The sequence below is a fragment of the Microtus ochrogaster genome, linkage group LG4 (assembly GCF_000317375.1).
Source record: "Microtus ochrogaster isolate Prairie Vole_2 linkage group LG4, MicOch1.0, whole genome shotgun sequence".
Lineage (NCBI taxonomy): Eukaryota > Metazoa > Chordata > Mammalia > Rodentia > Cricetidae > Microtus > Microtus ochrogaster.
This window is the reverse complement of record NC_022030.1, coordinates 31,635,453-31,656,937: the sequence shown is the minus strand read 5'-3', so window position 1 is coordinate 31,656,937 and position 21,485 is coordinate 31,635,453. Positions and strand designations below refer to the sequence as shown.

Sequence of the window (21,485 nt, the reverse complement as noted above, 5' to 3'; positions counted from 1 at the left end):
ACTATGAATGAGCTAAGTACAGAGAAATATTTCATTATACATGCTGGTAAGCTAAACCAACATATATATTTTATAGGTATCTTGATTTCAAAATTTGGGTCTGAGAATATGTTGCTTTGGTAAAGAAGTTCTGCTTTTGTTTCCACGGAGAATGAAAATATGTGGATTCCTTCCAGAAAAATGTGGTTTGATCAAACAAGACCCCCTGAAACAATTGCCCAAATGATCCAACAACCATGACAGCTTCAGGACTGCTTGCTGAGATGGACCAATCATATAGGATACTCATGACAGACCTGATTAAGAGCACAACCAAACATCAGGAAGTGGTCTTGACAAAAACATTCAATTCCCTAAATGATTGTTTATAAATGTTTATTTACAAGGGGTATGTACTATAGATATAAATAATTTGCATTGGTATGGATCTAGGTCTTTGAGAGAAATTTTAGGTCAATAATGTGTATTTCTGCTCTTGGTTAAGATATTGTATTTGTATACCTCATTTAAAAATGTTATGCATAAAGACCAAATACAGGATAGTCAAGTTTGTAGTCATGTTAGTTAGGTTTTCTAGATATATAGAAATATATTTCAGTTAGATAGATAATCTTCCAAACTTTCAAAGACATATGAAATATGGCATTTAAAATGTTTTAAAAACTTAAGACTTTTCATGACAATGAGACACATCTGCTCCTGGAAGAACCAGTTTAGTTTAAAAGGATTATGCGCAGTGAAGAGACTCTTTATGGAGTTTGTTAGCATTTGAAACTGCTCTTGCCTGGACTGCTTGATGCTTAGTTCTGTGAACTAGACAAGTAGGATCCAGAGAAAAATGACTGCTAAATTTTCCTAAAGGAGGTGAGACTGTCCTTCAGGGTTCCTGCTTCATGAAGAGTCTGCCAGATATTCTGCAGGACACAGAAGAAAACAATTTATGAACTTGCTATTACAAGGCACAACAGATGTTCGAATTTCCTGCTTCATGGGAAAATCTGACAGATACTGTTCTGTAGGCTGAATATGGATGCCTAGAAGAATGTTATATAAGAACTTTTGATGACTATACAGGCAAAGCACTGTCTCTATCAATTCTAGAGGTTTAGAAGTTGCTTACAATGCACTTCCTGTTTACCAAGTAACATTATATCCTTCTGGAGTCTTTGATAGATTTTATGATAATTTTAATTATAGCTTTCTTTAGTTATGATAAAAGATAAAGTAGTTATAAATATTGTAACTGCAATTCTTGCTTGATATCTGTTTCGTTATATGTAATTTTAACTATGTAAAAGTTAAAAATCTTTCTTTTTATTTGAACAGAAAGAGGGGAAATGGCACAAGACCTTCTGTATATGTGTTTTTTTATTGGTTAATGAACAAAGAAGCTACTTTCCCCTGTAATAGGGCAGAATAGAGCTAGGCCTTTAAACTAAACTGAATGCTGGGAGAAAGTAGGTGGAGTCAGTGAGAAACCATGTAGCCACTGCAGGAGATAGATGCCAGATGAAACCTTACCAGTAGGCCACAACCTCGTGGTGATGCACAGATTAATAGATGGGTTAATTTAAGATGTAAGAGCTAGCTAGAAATTCACTTAAACTGTTGATCAAACAGTATTGCAAATAATATCATTTCTGAGAGTTTATTTCACAATTATATACATTTTCTAAAACTCTTACTAATCAAAAGTGTACTATTTACAAGTTATGGAATCTATTCAACAAATATTCTATACAACCTAAACTAAATAGAAAAGCAAATAGTATAACTTACTTTCCATTCAAAGTTTGATTCTGAAGATGTTTAGGACCTTGAGCTCCTATTGCAAAACCCACAATGTATCCCAGTATAAGTGCACCATCAGCGATAGCTTGAAAATAAACATAGCACCACACAGCTTCATTACTTGCTCATACAAAATACCACTGAACTATCAGTGATATATAAAAGTTTTTCATGCTAATTTCTATTACTTAAGAGAGGAAGGTGAGTAGGAAAAGAGGAAGAGAAAAGGGCGGAATTTAAAATGGTGAGAGAGAAATTGAAAATTTTTCTGGAATTTATTCTAACAAATCTCAAATTAGTAGTGCTGGAAACTGGTAGAAAATTCACGTAAGTGTTGATGATAACCTTACAGTTGATCCTTGCCCTGAATCACAGTAACTGCTTCTTCGGTAACAGTCATTTTGCACTGTTGGAACTTTACATTGCTTGCATGTGACCTGTTGTTATAATAAAGGTCATCTGCTTTATACATTTTCCGATTGTGAAGTTTATCATACCTAGGACGATGTCAGAAGGCATATAGACTACTGCCTGAAACTACAACTGGGTGGCACATTCTCTTCTCTAATCAAATACTATATCCTCAGAAAATTTAGTTATGAATTAAGTGTATATTATTTACTCTTTATACTTAATGTAGTAAATATACTTATATTCAATATGAACATAAGTAAACAAACTGTATTTTCTTTAATATTTTTGCTAGAGACATTTTCAAAGTAAGTACGAACTACGTTTACATTTTAAAAAATGGTACCAAGATATCTCTGTGAAAGTATGTCTTCATTCTGGCCTACCAAGGACAGACTCCATTACTGATTATTAGGTAAATTATTTTGGGATAAGTCAATGTTTGCTTAAGGACACAGTTTACATACAGTGTTAAGATACATAAGAAGGGATGACACTGTGTTCAAATATTCCCTCCCTCTCCCCTCTTTCCTCCCTCCCCACTCTTTCAGAGGAAAAACAAAGAGAAAATATTGCCACATAAAATATGCATATAATGTCTATTCCTCTGTCTTTTCAGAGACATTTAGATGATTTCTCTAATATTCCAAATCTCAGAGTTAAAGACATCTGTGTGATTTTTTTGAAGTTATCCACTCAAGTCATCACTACTTGGTACAATGTCATCAGAGCCAGTAGTATTTCTGTATCAGTTAAAGCCTACTGGAACATGAAGAATATTACAAAATGAGTCATGCATATTAGAAGGAAACAAACTTGCCTAGATAGAGACCAGCTGAGAATGTGGGAACATGATCGAAAATGAAGGTCAATCCAAGGATATATATAGACATCTCCGCCATTCCATGGAGACACTGGGCGACGATGAAGAGATAAATACATATTGATCGGTGTGGTATCATTCCACCACAATCTGTTTTAACTAATTTCTCTGTACACAGCTCTTTTGGAAGACAAGAAATATATTTTATTGAATAGAATTCAAAATTAAATGTACAATTAAACTTGCAATTGCTACCACCATATTTTTCTCTTTTGTTTGATTTTTATGCTTTGAGTGTAGTCATACAATCAATTATATTTTAAGTAGAAATAGCACAATAAAAGGAAATTGTGGAAATACTGAGAAAGACAGATGCAGTATGAATGAAACAATGTGATTGTTATGCCCACAGGATACCATGTACACAGATATTCTTATATACAAACACATTTATTCATACATATGCACTCATTTTTTTTCTGTTCTTTGCATCCTGTTCTTCTGCCTTGACTCCAGAATAAAAGTACTTGCAATGTCCTAGATGATCTTCCTTGTCAAAGTCCATCATCTGAGTTTAGTTCTGGGTCTTTTCTTTATCAATCTTTAAATTAAAACATGTGCACTACTTTGATTAAGTAATTTCCTATATTCGACCCATGAGCTTTTATTATCCATACTCTTATGGTTTATATACAAAGTGCCACCATAATATCTCATGTAACAAATGTTTAGGAGAGGGTCCTAGAACCATGAGAGGGAGACACCACTCGTCTCTGATGGGAATGTCTTATCCTAGCACCTCCCATTGTCATTCTGCTTGTGTCCTAACAGGAGGGAAACAGACTTCTCTTGCACACTCCCAGTTTTCTACCTGACCATGGCCTCAGAGTCAGTGAAGCCTAGCAACCATGGAGGAGCACTCTGAAAAGCTAAAATAGTTCTTTCCTACTTGCAAGTTGTTTATATTTGTTCATAGCAGGATAACACCTAGGTACACATGGGGTCATAAAAAAAACTATGATAGCATAAAGATTTCTTTAGTTGCTATGTGGTAATCTACCCACTAGATTTTGAAATCTTTGGATGACATGTTAGTCTTCATTTTCTTACTCAAATCATTATAAGATTTTAGTATTTATACTTGCTAGTAGACTTATGGAGCTAAGTAACTGATAGGAAACTGTATCCATTATGACCATCTTGGGTGATGTTTAACACATTCTTGACATGTTACTGTGAAATTCATGACCTATGACATTAGAGAAAAGATATTTTACTTAGTTTCTATGGACTAGTACATAACGCTATAGAAAATAGAAAGATGTCCCTAAAATTGTGGTTTAACTCAACATTTTCCTCCTTTCCTTTTGAAATATAATAATATGTACTGTGTTCAATTAGATTCTTTATGACATTTTCACACATAAATATAATGTTTCTGATCAGTTTCATCCCTTTTCTTTGCCTGATTCACACTCCCACTGGGTGGTTTCCTCTTCCCAACTACATAACTCTTCTACATCTATGTTCTTCTTCATTTTTAAATGACTCAATGGGCTGTGTGAGAATTTGTCACAGGATGATGGGTGATTTATGTTTGCAGTGACCCCGGCACCCTTGCAAGGACTCTACTGCTGGATTCTCTCTCTCTCTCTCTCTCTCTCTCTCTCTCTCTCTCTCTCTCTCTCTCTCTCATTCCTTGCAAAACATAGCTACATATAAATCTCCAGGAATGCATATGCACTTGAACTCCTTTATCCCCCATGATATGGTGTTTGCAGACACCATCTTGGATAATTTGTGTGCAGATACTCACAGCTTCCATGAGTTCAAGGTATTTGGATACACTAACTGTTTCATGCTTGAGTCCAGCATTTACTACTACTTCCCACAATCTTCCCCTTATCCAGTTCTTTCATTCTTTTGCATCTTATACAATGTTCAGTGGGCCTTGGATGAATTATTAATGCCTGAGACTACAACAGTCATACATTTTTATTTTGTATCCTTCTAATCTTTGGCTAATGGGCCAAGCAGTGATTTAATTAATATAGTTTCTATGTGGTTATTTGGGGCTAAGCTAGTTGGGCAGCTGGGATGAACAAGTGGGCCCTCCTGCTACAGACAGACATGCCAAAACTCTGCCAATAAGCCACTGCCATGTGGCAATACACAGATTAATGTAGATGGGTTAAATTAAAATGTAAGAGTTAGCCAATAAGAAGCTAAAGCTAATGGGCCAAGCAATGTTTTAAATAATACAGTTTCTGTGTGATTATTTCAGGGCTCTGAGCAGCTGGGAACCAAGAAGTGGCCCCCTCCCTCCAACAAATTGGCACTAATATGGTGAACTATATCCATGTAAAACCTAAGAGGTCTTGAAAAAAATCTAGACACTAAAAAACAAAGTTTAGCTGCATTTTATTTTCCACATGGGCTTTGCTTGAGGCAGCATGCTGTGGCTCCCTTAAGAGAGGTCTTACTAATTCAGCAGTAGCAGCCAAGTGGTTCAAAATGGAAGCTTCCCAGCCAGGAGCCATACTGCTAGTTCTTTCACAAAATCAAGCCTTTGGATGGGATTTGTGAGTAGCATGCTGCCGCTTGCTTGGTGGCAACATAGACTGGCTGTGTGCCTAGATGTGGGGCAGTATGCACAGCTCAGAAGCAAAGCAGCTCTGTCATGTGGGACTGGGTGGGGCCAGCTAGAAGTACTATATATATGGTGCAGCTTAAATTTATATAGTGCTTAGCATTTTAAAAAGCACTCCTGGAAAGTAAAGAATTACAGATATACAATCAAGAAAAATCCAGATGAAAAGAATTCTAAATGAGTCACATTGTAAAATAAATGTACATAGGCTTGTGAGACAGAAGAAAAAGAGAATAGAGAATCATAAAAGGAAGTTAGTGATTTAAAAAATGTCTTGAAAGAGACAGAGTACAGACAGTCATAGATGAAAAGGAGTAAAACAAATAAGCCACAAAAACTGGACTATCCATACACAGAGAGTCTGGATTATGTATAATATTGTGTTTTATTTGAATTTTGTGACTGCAGAGAGACATTTGATTCTGGGGATTGCTAGGCTAAACCAATATATATACTTTAAAGGTATTTTGTCTTCAAAATTTTAGTATAAGAATATGTTGCTTTGGAAAAGAGGGTCTTTTTTTTCCACAGAGAATGAAAACCTGTGAATTAATTCCAGGCTAATATGGTTTGATAGATCATGAACCCCCATGAACACCCCCAATAATTACTTCACCCAATATACAGCAGGAAGAAGTTTGGATAAAACTATGCCCATATTCCCAAATATTGTTTGCAAATATTTCTTTACATTTAAAGGGAGATATGGTATATAGATTTGCATTGGTATAGATCTTGGTTTATTGATACAAATTTAATGTCAATGTTGATATATGTCTATTTCTGCTTTTGATTAAGGTATTGTGTTTATGCAGCTCATTTAATAATGTATTGTAATAAATAGTCATCTATAATAGTCAAGTTTGTAGTCATGTTAGTTGGGATTTCTAGATGTACAGAGATGTATTTCAGATGGATAGGCATTCTTCAAACCTTTCAAAGACTACACACTATGGCATTTAAAATGTTTTAAGAACTTAAGACTTTTCATGATACATCTGTTCCTGGCAGCACCAATTGACTTCAAGAGGAAGATGGGCATCAAACTGGTTCCTCATGGAGTTATTTTACCATTTGAGAAAGAAATGGCTCTTGCCCGGACTGTTGCATAACTGGACATGCAGGACCAACAGAGCAATGATTGATGAACTTGCCTAAAGGTGAGACAATCCTTCATGATTCTTGCTTCACAAAAGAGCCCGTCAGACATTCTTCAGGACACAGAAAAAAAAAGTGACCAACAAACTGCCAATTTAGGCAGAAATGTCTTTGAAATTGCCTGCTTCATAGAAAAGTCCGCTGAATACTATGGGCCTGTAGGCTAAATATGGATGCCCCAATGGTACAGAAGAACTTTGGGTGACTGTCCAGGCAGTGAGATATCTCTGTCATTTCTAGAGCTTTGGAAGTTGCTTACAATGCACTTCCTGTTTACCTAGGTAATATTATATCCTTCTGGAGACCTTGATGGACTTGAAGAATAGTTATTATTATAGATTTCCTTAATTATGATAAAAGATAAAGTATTTACAAATATTTTAACTGCAAGTCTTGCTTGATAACTGTTTTGTTATTTAAAATTTTACTATGTTAAAGTTTAAGCCTTCCTTTTTTATTTCAACAGAAAAGGAGAGGTAATGAGGGATTTTTCTCTGTATACTGTGATTATCATTAATAAATAAACTGCTTGCAGGGCAGAACTTAGCTATGTGGGGAAAACTAAACTGAATGCTGGGAAAGAAGGGCAGAGTTAACAGAGAAGCCATGAAGCCTCCTCCAGAGACAGACATGCCAAAACCTTGGCAGTAAACCACTGCAACGTGGTGATACACAGATATATGGAGATGGGTGAAATTAATAAAAGTTAACCAATAAAAAGCTAGAGCTAATTGGTCAAACAATGTTTTATTTAATGTGGTTTCTGTGTTATTATATCGAGGCTCTGAGCAGCCAGGAACTGTAGTGATGAGGCGAGCAGGCCTGTTTTTCATCCCGCCCGGCTCCCTCACAGCTAGCTTTACACATGAAATAACAACACACAAATTGTATTCATTTAAACACTGCTTGGCCCATTAGCTCTAGCCTCTTACTGAGTAACTCTCACATCTCGATTAACCCATTTCTATTAAAGTGTGTAGCACCATGCGGTGGTGGCTTACCTGCAAGATTCTAACCTGCATCCATCTTGGAGAGGAGAGTTATGGCGTCTGACTCACTTCCCTTCCTCCCAGCATTTTGTTCTGTCTTCCCCACCTACCTATGTTCTGACCTATCAGGCCAAGAAGTTTTCTTTATTAATTAACCAATGAAAGCAACTGATAGACAGAAGATCCTCCTACATCATGGAACCAACAAGTGGCCCCCTACTTCCAACACTAAAGAAAAACATGTAGCATTCAAACTCCATTTTGACTTCATGGAAAATTGAGTCAAGCAATTCCTTCATGATCTTTGTAGTCATAAAACGTCTCCTGAATCCATTTACCTCTGCTTTGTTCTAGAAAGTTGAGCTTACCAGTCTACCTACTCCTAAGAATCATATTTCTGTTTCCAATTGACCAATAATTGAATATAACTTTTGACTCTTGACAATAAAAAATAATTCTGTATTAAGGAAAATTAAAGATTGTAAATAACATAAGTAGAACAAAAGAACATAGAAATTCTCAGGAGAGAAACTATCAAGATATGGAGTTTGTTTAATATTACAAATACTGACTAAAGTTATGATTTCACAGTGTGGAAAGTTTAATTTTAGTAAATATCATGAGTTACATTAATGAGCAGACAGAAATAACTCTGTTACAACATTTTAGCTAAAGTTGTGTTAAATTCCCCATAAGAAATGGGTAAAAAAGTCAAGAAATCAGTACAGATCTTTTACAGACTCATGTATGAAAACAAGGAGATATTAACAGATCATAAAAAGAGGATTGATAAGTAGCATGTCTGCTATTTATTCTTTAAGAGTGAGTGAAACGTAGAGCTAGGGAGGTGGCTCAGCAATTCAGGGCTCTTGAGTGTCCTTCCAGAGAACCTGGATTCAGTTTGCAACAACTAATTGTAAATCCACAACTGTATCTCCAGTTTTGAGTTTTGACAGCCTCTCTGGCCTCATCAGGCACCAGGCACACACATGTATCCATGTATGTACATGCATAACACTCAAGCAGATAAGACAAAATTAATATTTAAAATTTTTTTAAAAAAATTAAAAGATTCCCTTTTCCTTCCCCAAATACAGTATAACAATAACAAAGAAAAAGAGACCTTATATTTGAAAGTGACTAAGTACAAAATTTTTTTTAAGAATTGGAGAGAAATAACAATATTGGAGTGTTTAGGAAGACAAGATGTAGCAGGGGTAAGAAGACAGAAAAAAATTAAAGGAGGAAATGATATCATTTTGTTTTAATTTTAGAAACTGAAAAAGGATTCAAAGTTTGAAGTGGACTAAAAGATCTTGCTCGTATTGAGGCGTTAGTAAGAACTGACAGAGAAGAGTGGCTTGCAGAGGGCAGGAGGAGCGGATCAGGAATGGAGCAGAGGGTGAGACAGGAGCACACAGAATGATCACTAGAGGACTCTTCCTGCATTTCAACTGGGGGAAATTGGGAAGAATACTAACATGTCACTGTGGGCTCAATTAACATTTAATGTAAAGAAATAAAGGCAATTTTCCTCTATAACATTATTTTCCATCAAAGACAGGACACGTTAGTGGTTTAATGAGAAAAACTAAATTGTTTTTAAAGGTTAGAATAGAGTGTTGCCTAAGACAATTTTCAGGCAAATAGATCCATTTGTGAAGAAACGAGCACTTCCCTTTGGCAACAGCAGATTCATCTCAGGACTCAGCAGCAGCCAGACATAGGGAAGGGCAGGTGCATAACCCACTCCCAAAGTATACAAGAAGGATATAAAAGGCAATGAGAGAAGAAGGCTGAGGGCACTCACTGGAGGAGGTCTGAATGATTTTACCATGCTAAGTTGACAGACAGAAAACAAGCTACAAATGAAGGGAAATAGCAACTATAATAATCAGAGAAAGCAGGTGTCACTATCCTCTAGTTTCTGTGAAAGAAGTTCACCTTCATTCTGAGTAAGCTGAAAACACTCATGGCTGTCACCATAAGCCCCGCTCAGTAGTCTGCTGAGAAAGATGTGTGGATGGTCACTTTATAGAAAATTCTAGAAAGCAAAGTTGACTATGTGGTATGAGTATTTTCATCAATTGTGGAGAAACTTTCTGTCAGATATTTCAAGATGTGGTGAAGCATGATGACAATGTGGGTGTTGAGGCACATGGTTGAATATGAACACTGCAGTTATTTTTGTAGATACCAGATGGAATCATGGAGCAGAAAACAGAATAGAAATTGAAATGTGTGGATGATACCAAAGACATTCAGAGAACACTCAATGAAAGATGGACCTATTATCTGTCTAATAAAGAATGTATGAAAAAGGAAGAGCATAAAGAAAATCAGGAAACATACCAATGAGAAGAGAGGTGGATAAAACAAAAAATAGAGAAGCTCTGTGTGTGTGCATGTTTATATAAACTAAAATATGAGTATATGGTCAAAAAGGTTGTTTTGCATCTACTACCAAGTAAAATAAAATGTAGGTGACATGAACAAGATTCCCAAGGAAGAAAAACATATTTGCTGCTGAAACTCCTTTTTAGCAGTGACAAACTTTTAATTATTTATATTTAATTTTAAATCATATGTGTTCTAGTAAGCCAGTGCCAGCTAAGACCAGAAGAGGGTGTCAAATGCCCGAGAGCTATAGTTATGGGTTGTTGTTAGCTACCTATTGGGAACCACATTTAGGTCCTCTGAAACCATAATACATGCTCTTGATCATTGGTCAGAAATTTCATACATATCAAGACATTGTGTTTCCTAAGATTACACCATTTCTCATCAGTATTTAGTTAAGAGAACAAAGGAATAAAAGGCTTCTCATTCCCTTTTCATAAGTCATCTTCTCATTCAAAGTAATCAGTTCTATAAAAATAAAATACACATTACAAGCATATGTGTAGTATATAGTTCTTACAGAACCAATGATTTAAATATTGATTTAGTATGTGGTAGTATATTTGAAAAATCTCACCTTCACTTTCTTCCAGTGGTTTTATAATTTCATACTTGTAGAAAGGAACAGCAAATACAATTGATGAAATTCCTAATATAAAGGCAGACGCTGCCAGCCATTTTGATCTGTTCCCTTTGCCTCCATAATATGCTGCCACTATTGCTACCAGGAAAGATGCATAATAATCAGTGAGATCCATTATGGTTATTTCTTTCTCTGTCAGAGAAAATTTTTTCACCATCTGTTTCAAACTCATATCACTCAGGGTAAATAAAGCACCTAGAAATTCAAAAGAAAGACAAAGGCAATATAATGCATTTTAATATACAAATATATCATCACTGTAACCATTCAAAGGAAATGTTACACTGAACTAAATTTATTTTATAATACTATGAATGAGTAAAACCTATATCGAAAAAATGATTCATTTATCTCAATTAAATATTTTTACTTGAATATTAGAAGCTATTTTAACCACCTCTATTAGTAGCTTATTAAGATCAATTATAGTTAATCATCTCATCTCTTTTTAAATGCATTATGTATCAGTTATGAAGAATTAATAAATAAGGGATGTTTACATATTTTCTAAATTAAAACTGTAAAGACATTTAGAACCCATCTTAGATTTCTTTTTCTTTTTTTTGGTTTTTTTGAGGCAGGGTTTCTCTATAGCTTTGGAGAGGATTCTGTGCTTGAAGCTTAACATTTCTGAGCTTTTTTAATCTTTTAAAAATGTATACATTAAATGTAAATTGTTTTATGTTCCTGAGTATTAAATACACGGCAGCATTATTTGTTTAAAATCACCATCCAGTACGTAAAGAAGAAAAAAAATCACACTAAGTGAAACAAAAACAATTTGATACAGGGTTTAGCTAGAAAAAGTATTACGTTCCTTGGAGTGAAAACAGAAATAGTTATAAATTAGAACTCATGACTACATCTGTGAAGGTCTTGGATCACAACTCATTGCTGCAGTATCCATAACTGCTGTTGTCCAACTATCTCAAACACTCTTTGGTTTGCAGGGATCCAGGAGTCCAGACTCTTCCTAAAGGTTTTACAGCTCTGAGAAGCCGCTCATCTCCTGCTGGTCTGCTGCCCCAGCAGTAGTCAAGGCTAGACCCAAGAAGCAAGGGCTGCCGAAACATTCATGTCCCTGATAGAATGTCTATTCCCTACTTTATCTCCAGAAACTTTAATCACCCTTTATTGGTCCTTTTGCCAAAAAACACCAGCAAGCCAGAAAACCATAAAAGGTTCTGGCTACATGTTTGATATGCATATTGCTGGAGCCTCTCACTATCAACAGAGAAGTGTGAAGGTCCAAAGTTGTGGGGAAATGCAGATTCAAAGTGAACAGAACATTTGCAAATAAAAGTAAGTTCTGAAGTTGATTGATGGAGGTTGGGAACTACAGGCAACAGCAGTCAGACTGTTGATAGTAACAAAATTTATGAAGAAAAATTTATAACTAAAATAATACAAGAAGGAGGAAGAGGAACAAGGAAGGAGAAGACAAAATGTGGATAAGAACACTCTTTACTTTTCTTCCCTGACAATTCTAAGATGAAGAAACAAATTCCAGACCAAAAGACGCTTTGTCAGAGTGTTTCAAAATTGTGAGCAGAAACCACCTCATAATGGCAATGCTGTTTTCAATCTTAATCTCCAAGAAATTGAACCCAGAACTCAAGCTGGTCATCAAATGACATGATCCAACAATACTACCTTCCCATCAGCTCTGTATCTGGAGACCAGAAGCTGGTACTCACTGTGGAGTGTCCCAAACCAAGCAGGTTACCAAGGACTGGAGGATAAGAGCAGAGGTTTGGGTTAACTGATTCTGATTCATGGACCCTTTCCTTCTCACAGTATGTTGGCCTCATCTACCTCTCAACAGAGCAACTCTGCTCCAACTTACCGTGTACCATAACCGTCAAACAGTACAAAAACAGGAAGAAGTCAATATTGTTGAAACGTTGAAAAGCAGGACAAACTAGAGGGCCGAAGCCGAATGGCCCCTCCAGGGAAGCAATGTATTTTGGATCTGATATCTTTAGGGGTCTTGAAAAAGCAAGCCTTTTCTCTGCTGCGAGCTTTTTAAACTTTGCCACGGACCTTGGAACTGTTCTCAGATAGGGAATTAGTTTACTGAAATTCTGAATCTCCTTGTTGTCCTTGCCATCCTCCTCTTGCGCCGGAGCCACTTCCATGATATCTTGCTCTTTCTTCGGGGCCTCAGTCATAGCTTATCTGACACAGATCCGAGGAGACTGCAGGCCCCTGTGCACTCTGTAGACTCCAGTGACTAACGCTGTGGCTGCCACTCTAAACACTGCAGGGAACGTTACTGCCGGTGCAGGAAGCTAACGTACCCACCGAAGGGTTGACTGACGTGGCCAGAACTCCAACATTGTATTCCGTCTTCTCTATGTCACAGAAAAGGAAAGAGGAAGACAACAGGGAAGAAAAGAAGGAGTGAAGTCCTTTACATGTATCCTGTTCCCTTTAATTCCCATCCCGTCACATCTGCCCTTTGCCCCTGTACTCCCCTCCCCCAATAAAATAAATTTTAAGAGGAAAAGGAAGTAAATAAATTGAAAACAATGTAAAAAGAGGAAAAATTAAAAATCTTGTCATGGAAGCCGCAGTATGATCCAACAAGTCACACCGTACACCCCTTTCACACATGTCTACTTGCAAGTATCCTTTGCAAAGAGTCATTTTCCCCTTTCCCATCTGGTGGACCAACCATATAGGCCTGCCCAGGCCTAGACCCAGGGTCATGACTTGACATGCAACAACATCCATCCCATCTTTGATCTGATGGCGCACATGAAGGGAACCAACCCATACTACCAAAGCTACAGGATCTCTACTACACAGGGTGGCACCATATGTACAGGAAGTCATGGGGGGGCAGCATTTATCGTGTCATGGAGACCTGGGGCCTCAAACCAGACCAAAGGCTCTTTGAAATAAATATATTTAAAAAAAAGGGAAAATAAATGCTTAAGCATATGACAGGGGAACAAAGATCCTTTATGTCCAGGCTTCCTTCTTTGTGGTGTTTTTACAAATTGATATGTTACAAATTTGTTGAAGAATTGTATTAGAGAAAGGGGGGAGAGAATAGAAAGGAAGAAAGAAAGAAAGAAAGAAAGAAAGAAAGAAAGAAGACAGATAAATAGATAGATGATAGATAGATAGATAGATAGATAGATAGATAGATAGATAGATAGATAGATGAATAGAGAATAGAAATCAAGGTGTATGGGAAGACATATTTGTATCTACTGTGGCGGAAGAGCTGGAAGAACAACCAAGAATCAGAATTCAAGGAGTAATGCAAGGGCCTTAAAAGAAAGGTCTTACAGTGACAAAAGAGTTGTTCTGATAAATTCATTCCCCTCCAAGAATAGGAAGCAAGTAATGTATTCCACTATAAATGAAGTCAGGAAATGCAGAACAGAGCTTATATATCTGGTAGTAAAAATACTTACTTGAGTGAAGGACCATGATTTATGGCATTAAATTTGTTTCATATAAAAATGCAATTTTGGATCTGCTTACTTCCTGAGCTGAGTCATGTATATTTCTGAATGTGACTTTCCAGCACAGTTGAACCTATCTACTCTTAAGATATAGATTTGTCAAAATTCATGAAGCTTTTGAATAATATTGCCCCCCCAAAGTGTCATCATGGTATACTAAAAAAAAAACAACCAACTGAAACCTAAGCCAGCAAACCCAAATGTATTTAATTGACAGAAAATATTACTTTTTTCTTACATTAAGAGCCTCAAATTGTTCTCATAATCAATACATGAATAATGGTAAATTCCTAGTTTACTATTTCATTATACTCACCATAAATGTTTTCTCATACTGCTTCATCATATTAAATAATAAGCATAAATAAAATGAGATTCTTAGGGATAAAAAGTGTGGGATGGTGGGAATTGCTATTTTTGTTCTCTGATACCAGACTTGCATAGCTTAAAGGCAGAAGAACAAAGATAGCTCTGTAAACAATGAAAGCTCTGGAAATTGTGTTTCAAATGAGACTATAGAAAGTCAAAGAGAACTCCATTCCAGTCTGTAAGTAATAGCTCTATAGGTCTTGTAAAAATAATATTTGTGGTTCCAGCAGAGAGGTAAATTTGTAGTCATCAGGTGAATTCATTCCGAAGTATAAGAAGGTATTAAGAAGCAGTACAGAACATACACATACCATTTTGAAAAGACACAGAGATGGAAAGAACCATCAGAAAAAAAAATTTGGACCTCTTCAAAGGCAAGTGGAGGCAAGTGTATACTCTGAAAAAACCTCACAAACCTTAGGAAAGAGAGATAGCTCATCCCAATTTAGCAGAATTTGTAGCAATTAAGAAGGCATCTGGTAGTAGTAGACTTACTCTAAGGAAGAACAATGTTGAATTTCCCTTCCCCTCATGTTGTATTGCTTGTCCCTTTGGACATGCACAGCAGAAGCACTTTGCCTTTTCAAATAAGAAAGGGAATCCTCAAGTCCTCTGGTCCCAACCAAATGTTCTCATAAGGATAAAGGAACAGAGAGATTGGGTTATCTATCTGTTGTCTACTCAAAAGTAGGATGCTACCACAGAGACTGATAGAAATTTAAAAAAAATACCAAAAGTAGAGAGAAAGAAGCTTGATTTTATTCCAAGAAATTCATCAAAACAATACAAGATCTAGCCTTCAGGTCTGGACACTCAGGTCTTTCTGAAATGCAGACTAACAAGGGGAATCAAGTCCAAATTCCATGACTGGGGAAAATGTGTCATGTGAACAACACAGACAAGTAATAGCATCAGAGGAACATACCAAATGTGTGGTACACAGACAGGACTTGAAAAAAAGGTAGCTAGCACAGTAACACTATAAAGATTGTCTAATGCTCCAGGTTTTACCAGAGGCATAAGGAAGTTTATTCCCCATTGGAAGAATTTGATGTTCATGTTTCACTGACAATGATTAGTATAGAAACAAAATCCAAATTAAACTCTTCTTGAGCACCCATTAACATGTAGAATATCTAAAGAAGTGCAGCAACTATCCAGGTATAAATAATTCACTCAGTCTTCACCATTTTTCATATTCACTGAGTGAAAATTTGTGTTAACTTACCTTATACATACAAGTTTAGGTACTTCCGTGAAACCAAAGGTAGAAAACCCATTTGAACACACAAGGAACACAAGTTTTAATAAACTAATAAAAGTTCCAGAACCATACACACAATGATTTCGGTAAATTAAAATTAAACAAGCACAAATACAAAAAAAAAACCACTTACTTATATAAATGTCAAGATGCAAATTTCTTCTCTCTGTTGTCCCTCTTAGCCATACCTTCTAGCCCCTGTTATAGCCCATCCTCATTTTTTTTTGTCAACCCATGTACCTAGACAGACTTTTAGTCTGGGATCCTTAGAGGTGACATCAGGCTGGGAATTAGGCTGCTGACACCCACTGTTCTTTCTGTTCTCCATTTTGATGGTTCTTTCCCCACACACAGTGCTGCAAGAAGTTCTTTGCAGGAACCCATTCTATTACCTCAACTCCATTTACCAAACTCCAGTTCTTGGTACGGTGCAGCATTCCTATTTCATAGCCATTTCATCCCTGTCTCTCCGGATAACTTTTTGTCTTACTGTAATTTACTTTCAGGAAGCCTTCCTCCCACCACTCCTCCAACTTCCTGGACACCTCACCTCACACAGTAGACTGGATCCCCTTGGCATTTTCCTGATGCTCACCTATCCATTCTTCCTTTCCCACCTATTTCACTATGCCTTCAACTGACCTGAAAAAGCACTCTCAACAGGGAAACCTACTACAACCATACCTTCCTAAGATAAAGAGAAGGCAACAGAAGATGAGGAAAAGAACATCCAACCTACAAAGATAAGATTAAATGTAAAACCCCACATTCAACTCAATTATACTAATTTGAAATGCATAGACACTAGCCCCAAAGCACAAATATTAATAATATAACTCCATCAAAATCCAAAAACCATATTTTGGGCCCTGAGAAATATAATATAAATATAAAGCACAAGACAAGGAACTCAAAAGAGTAAAGATGTTCAAGGTTCTTGAAGAGTATATGAATAAATTGCTTGATAAAGTCTGTGAAAACACAAAGATAGGTTAAAATAACAAAAATCATAATGAGAGTAGAATTTAATAAATAAATAGGACCACTAAACAAAACCTAATATAAGAAAAAACTGAAAATTAAAATTTAGGAATTCAAACAAAAATCTCAGTGGTAAGGTTCACCAATAAAATGCAAGACATGGGACAAAACCAAAGGAGCTGAAGGGAAGGAGGAAGAAAATATTAAATCCACAGAAGTCCAGGCACACAATTTCTGGAAAATGTGGGACACCATGAAAAGACCAAATCTGCAAATAATAAGAATACAGGAAAGAGAAGATACTCAGATAAAGATCAGGAAAATTCAGAGAAGAAAATAACCACAGCCTGAAGGTTGATAATCCTGTCAAAGTAAAAGAATGAAAAATAAAGAACAGGGAAGGAAATCCTCCATGGAACATAGTGATCAAATGCACACTAAATGTACAGAACAAAGCATATGAAACTTTGCAAGGGGAAAGGACAAAGTAACACAGAGAAGCAAACCCATTAAAATAACATTTGTCTTATCAATAGAAGCTCTAACATTAAAGAAGGTCATGGATGATTGTTCTACAGAGACCACAATTGCTGGGCCAGACTATTATAACCGGGAAAAAAATCAATCAAAATAGATGAAGAAAGAAAATCATTCTACAATAAAACCAAATTTGAGCAGAATCTATTTAACAACCATACTTTAACAGGAGAAGTTCACTTTTAAGAGATTAACTACACCCAAACAAAATAAAGCAATAAAAAATGGTCTCACACCATGACACTAAAAGAGAAGGAATAACCAACACAATCACAACAAAATAACTGAAATCAGTAGAGGCTACTCACTCACTGATGACTCTAACATCAATGATCTCAGTTCCCTAATAAAAACACATAGGCTAACAGAAATAATGCAAAAACAGGTTTCATCTTGTTGCTACAGCCAAGAAACGCATATTACCATGAAAATTGGTCATCACCTCATGGTAAAATTTTGAAAAAAGATATTAAAAGCAAATGGGTGGAAGAAGCAAACCAGTATAGATATTTAAACATGACTCAAAAGAGTAGTCAAATTAACAATCCTGTACAAAAGAGAATTCCCAGAGGTATTACCATCCCTGACTTCAAGTTATACTGCAGAGTAATAGTAATGAAAAACCCATGATATTAGTATTAAAACAGACAGTCTGATCTATGAAATTGAATTTAAAGATCCAAGAAGTAAATCCACATGCCTATGAACACTTGATTTTGGCAAAGAAACCAAAATTATACAATGGAGAAAAGAAAGCACACAATAAAAAATGGTCTCACACCAGGACACTAAAAGAGGGGGAATAACCAACCCAATCACAACAAAATAACTGAAATCGGTAGAGGACCAAAGACCTCAACATAAAAACAGATTCACCAAAGAGAAAATGGAGAATAGCTTTGAACACATTGTCATAGTAGACAACTTCCTAAATAAAACACCAATTATGTAAGCACTGAGATTGACATTTAATAAACGGGATCTCATGAAACTGAAAAGCTTTTATAAGGCCAAAAATACTGTCAAAAGGACAAAACAGCAGCCTACAAAATGGGAAAAGATCTTCACCAGTCTCATAGCTGACAGAGGGCTGATACTAAAAATAAGTGAAGAACTCAAGAAACTAGACATTAACAAACCAAATAATCCAATTAATAGTGGATCAAAATAGAAAATTCTCAAATGGCTAAGAAGCACTTAAAGAAATGTTCAACTTCCATAGTCATCAGGGAATTGTGAATTAAAACAACTGTGAGATCCCATCTTACATCTATCAAAATAGCTAGGATAAAAGTCAAAAGTGGCAGCTCATGCTGGAGAGGATGTGAAACAAGAATATTCCTCCATTGCTGGTGGGAGTTCCCACTTGTCCAGCTACTTTGGAGTGGACATCCTTGTCTTGTTTTTTTTTTTTTATTTCAGTGGAATCTCTTTGAATTTCTCTCCATTTAGTTTGATGTTGGCTTGCTGTATATTGCCTTTATTATGTTTAGGTATGTTCCTTGTATCTCTGCTCTTTCCAAGACCGTTATCATGAAGGGATGTTGTATTTTGCCAAAGTTGTTTTTCTACAACTAATGAGATAATCATGTGTTTTATTTCAGCTTGTTTATATAACAGATTACATTCACATATTTTCATATATTAATCCATTTCTACATCTCTGGGATGAACTCTACTTGGTCATGATGAATGATTGATGTTTCTGATGTGTTCTTGGATTCGTTTTGCCAGTATTTTGTTGAATATTTTTGCAGCAATGTTCATGAGCGAGATTAGTCTGTAAATCTTTCTTTAGTAATGTCTTTGTGTGGTTTGAGTATCAGGGTAATTGTAGCCTTGTAAAAAGAGTTTGTCAATGTTCCTTCTGTTTCTATTGTGTGTAACAATTTGAGGAGTATTGGTATTAGTTCTTCTTTGAAAATCTTGTAGAATTTTGCAATGAAACTATCTGGTCCTAGGCTTATCTTTGTTGGGAGACATTTGATGGCTGTTTCTATTTATTTCACAGCTAGGAGTCTATTAAATTTGCTGCTTTGGTCTTGATTTGATTTTGGTAAGTGATATTTATCCAGAAAATTGTCCATTTCCTTTAAGTGTTCCAATTTTCTGGAATACAGGATTTTTTTTTTCTTCGAAATATGACCTGAGGATTCTCTGGATTTCCTCCATTTTATGTCCCCTTTTTGTTTATCCTTTTGTTAATTTGGAAATTATCTCTCTACCTTTTGATTATCTTGGATAAAGGTTTGTCTATTTTGTTGATTTTCTTGAAGAACCAATTCTTTGTCCCATTGATTCTTTGTATTGTTTTCTTGGTTTCTATTTTGTTGATTTCAGCTGTCAATTTGATTATTTTCTGCCATCTAGTCCTCCTTGGTGAGTTTGTTTCTCTTTGTTCGAGCATTTTCAGATGTTCTGTTAACTCACTAGTGTGGGATTTTCCAAACTTCTTTATGTAGGCATTTAGTATTATGAATTTTTCTCTTAACACTGCTTTCATTGTGTCCCACAAATTTGGGTATGTTATGTGGTCATTTTCATTGAATTTTAGGAAGTCTTTAATTTCTTCCTTTATTTCTTCCTTAACCCAATGATGAGCATTGTTTAATTTACAAATTTTTGTGGGCTTTCTGAAATTAATATTGCTACTGAATTTTAATTTTAAGACATGGTAATTCAATAAGATACAAATTCCATTTTTTTGTATCTGCTGAGGTTTGCTTTGTTACCTAGTTATGTGGTCAATTTTTGAGAAGGTTCTATGAGGTGCTGAAAAGAAAGTATAGTCTTTTATGTTTGGATGGAATCTTCTATAGATGTCTTTAAGTCCATTTGAGTCATAACAACTGTTAGTTCACTTATTTCACTGCTAAGTTTTTGTCGGGCACACCTGTCTAGTTGTGAGAGTGGGGTGTTGATGTATCCCACTACTAGTATGTGTGGTTTAATGTGTGATTTAAGCTTTAGTAGTGTTTCTTTTACATATGAGGAAGCCCTTGTATTTGGGCCATAGATTATTGATGTTTCTGATGTGCTCTTGAATTAGTTTTGCCAGTATTTTGTTGAATATTTTTGCAGCAATGTTCATGAGCAAGATTAGTCTGGATTTTTTTTTTTGAGAAATATGAAATGTCTTTCTTTGTCTCTTTGGATTGATTTCAGTTTGAAGTCTGTTTTCTTAGATATTAAGATAGCTATACCAGGTTGTTTCTTAGGTCCATTTGATTGGAAATTTTTTTCTCAGGCCTTTACTCTGTGATGATGTCTGTCTTTGAGGTTGAGGTTTGTTTCTTGTATGCAGCAGAAAAATGGATTCTGTTTTCGTATCCAATCTGTTAGCCTGTGTTTTTTTTATAGGTGAGTTGAGTCCATTTATAAGGAATATTAATAACCAATGATTTCTAGTTCCTGTTATTTTAGGTTTCATTGTTGGTGATGTTATTATATGTGTTTTCTCCTTCTTTGGTATTTGCTGTTGTGAGATCATCTTTTGTCTGTGTTTTGTGGATGTAGCTAACTTCCTTGGGTTGGAATTTTCCTTCTAGTACTTTGTGAAGGGATGGGTTTATGGCTAGGAATTGGTTAAACCTAGCTCTATCATGGAATATCTTGTTTGTCTGTCTATGGTGATGGGAAGTTTTTCTGGGTACAGTAGCTGGGAAAACCATCCATGGCCTCTTAATATCTGCATAATGCTTGACCAGGACCTCCTGGCTTTCATTGTTTTCATTGAAAAGTCAGGTGTAATTCTGATAGGTTTGCCTTTATATGTTACTTGACCTTAATTTGCAGCTCTTAATATTCTTTCTTTATTCTGGATGTTTAGTGTTTTTTTACATTTAAATTTTAATGCACATATATATCAATTATATGTATTAATATATATATTAAAAAAGAAAAAAAGCTTATCACAAGTCAGGGAACCCTGATGGCTCTTCAAGCTGATGAAGGAGAGGGACTTAATCGGGGGAGGGGGAGGGAAATGGG

General features: G+C 35.8%; 1 protein-coding gene across 1 annotated transcript in view; it reads right to left on the bottom strand.

Moving 5' to 3' along the window:
* The window catches only part of LOC102002778 (solute carrier organic anion transporter family member 6A1), a 100,724-nt gene extending 87,688 nt beyond the window's left edge, over positions 1-13,036 (bottom strand). The window contains exons 1-4 of the mRNA XM_005361398.1: positions 12,712-13,036; positions 10,800-11,060; positions 3,023-3,205; positions 1,780-1,876 (exon numbers count right to left, since the gene is read on the bottom strand). Coding sequence (XP_005361455.1) covers positions 1,780-1,876; positions 3,023-3,205; positions 10,800-11,060; positions 12,712-13,036 — 866 coding nt within the window. The remainder of the gene's footprint in view (positions 1-1,779; positions 1,877-3,022; positions 3,206-10,799; positions 11,061-12,711) is intronic.
* Between the last annotated feature and the right edge of the window lie 8,449 nt (positions 13,037-21,485).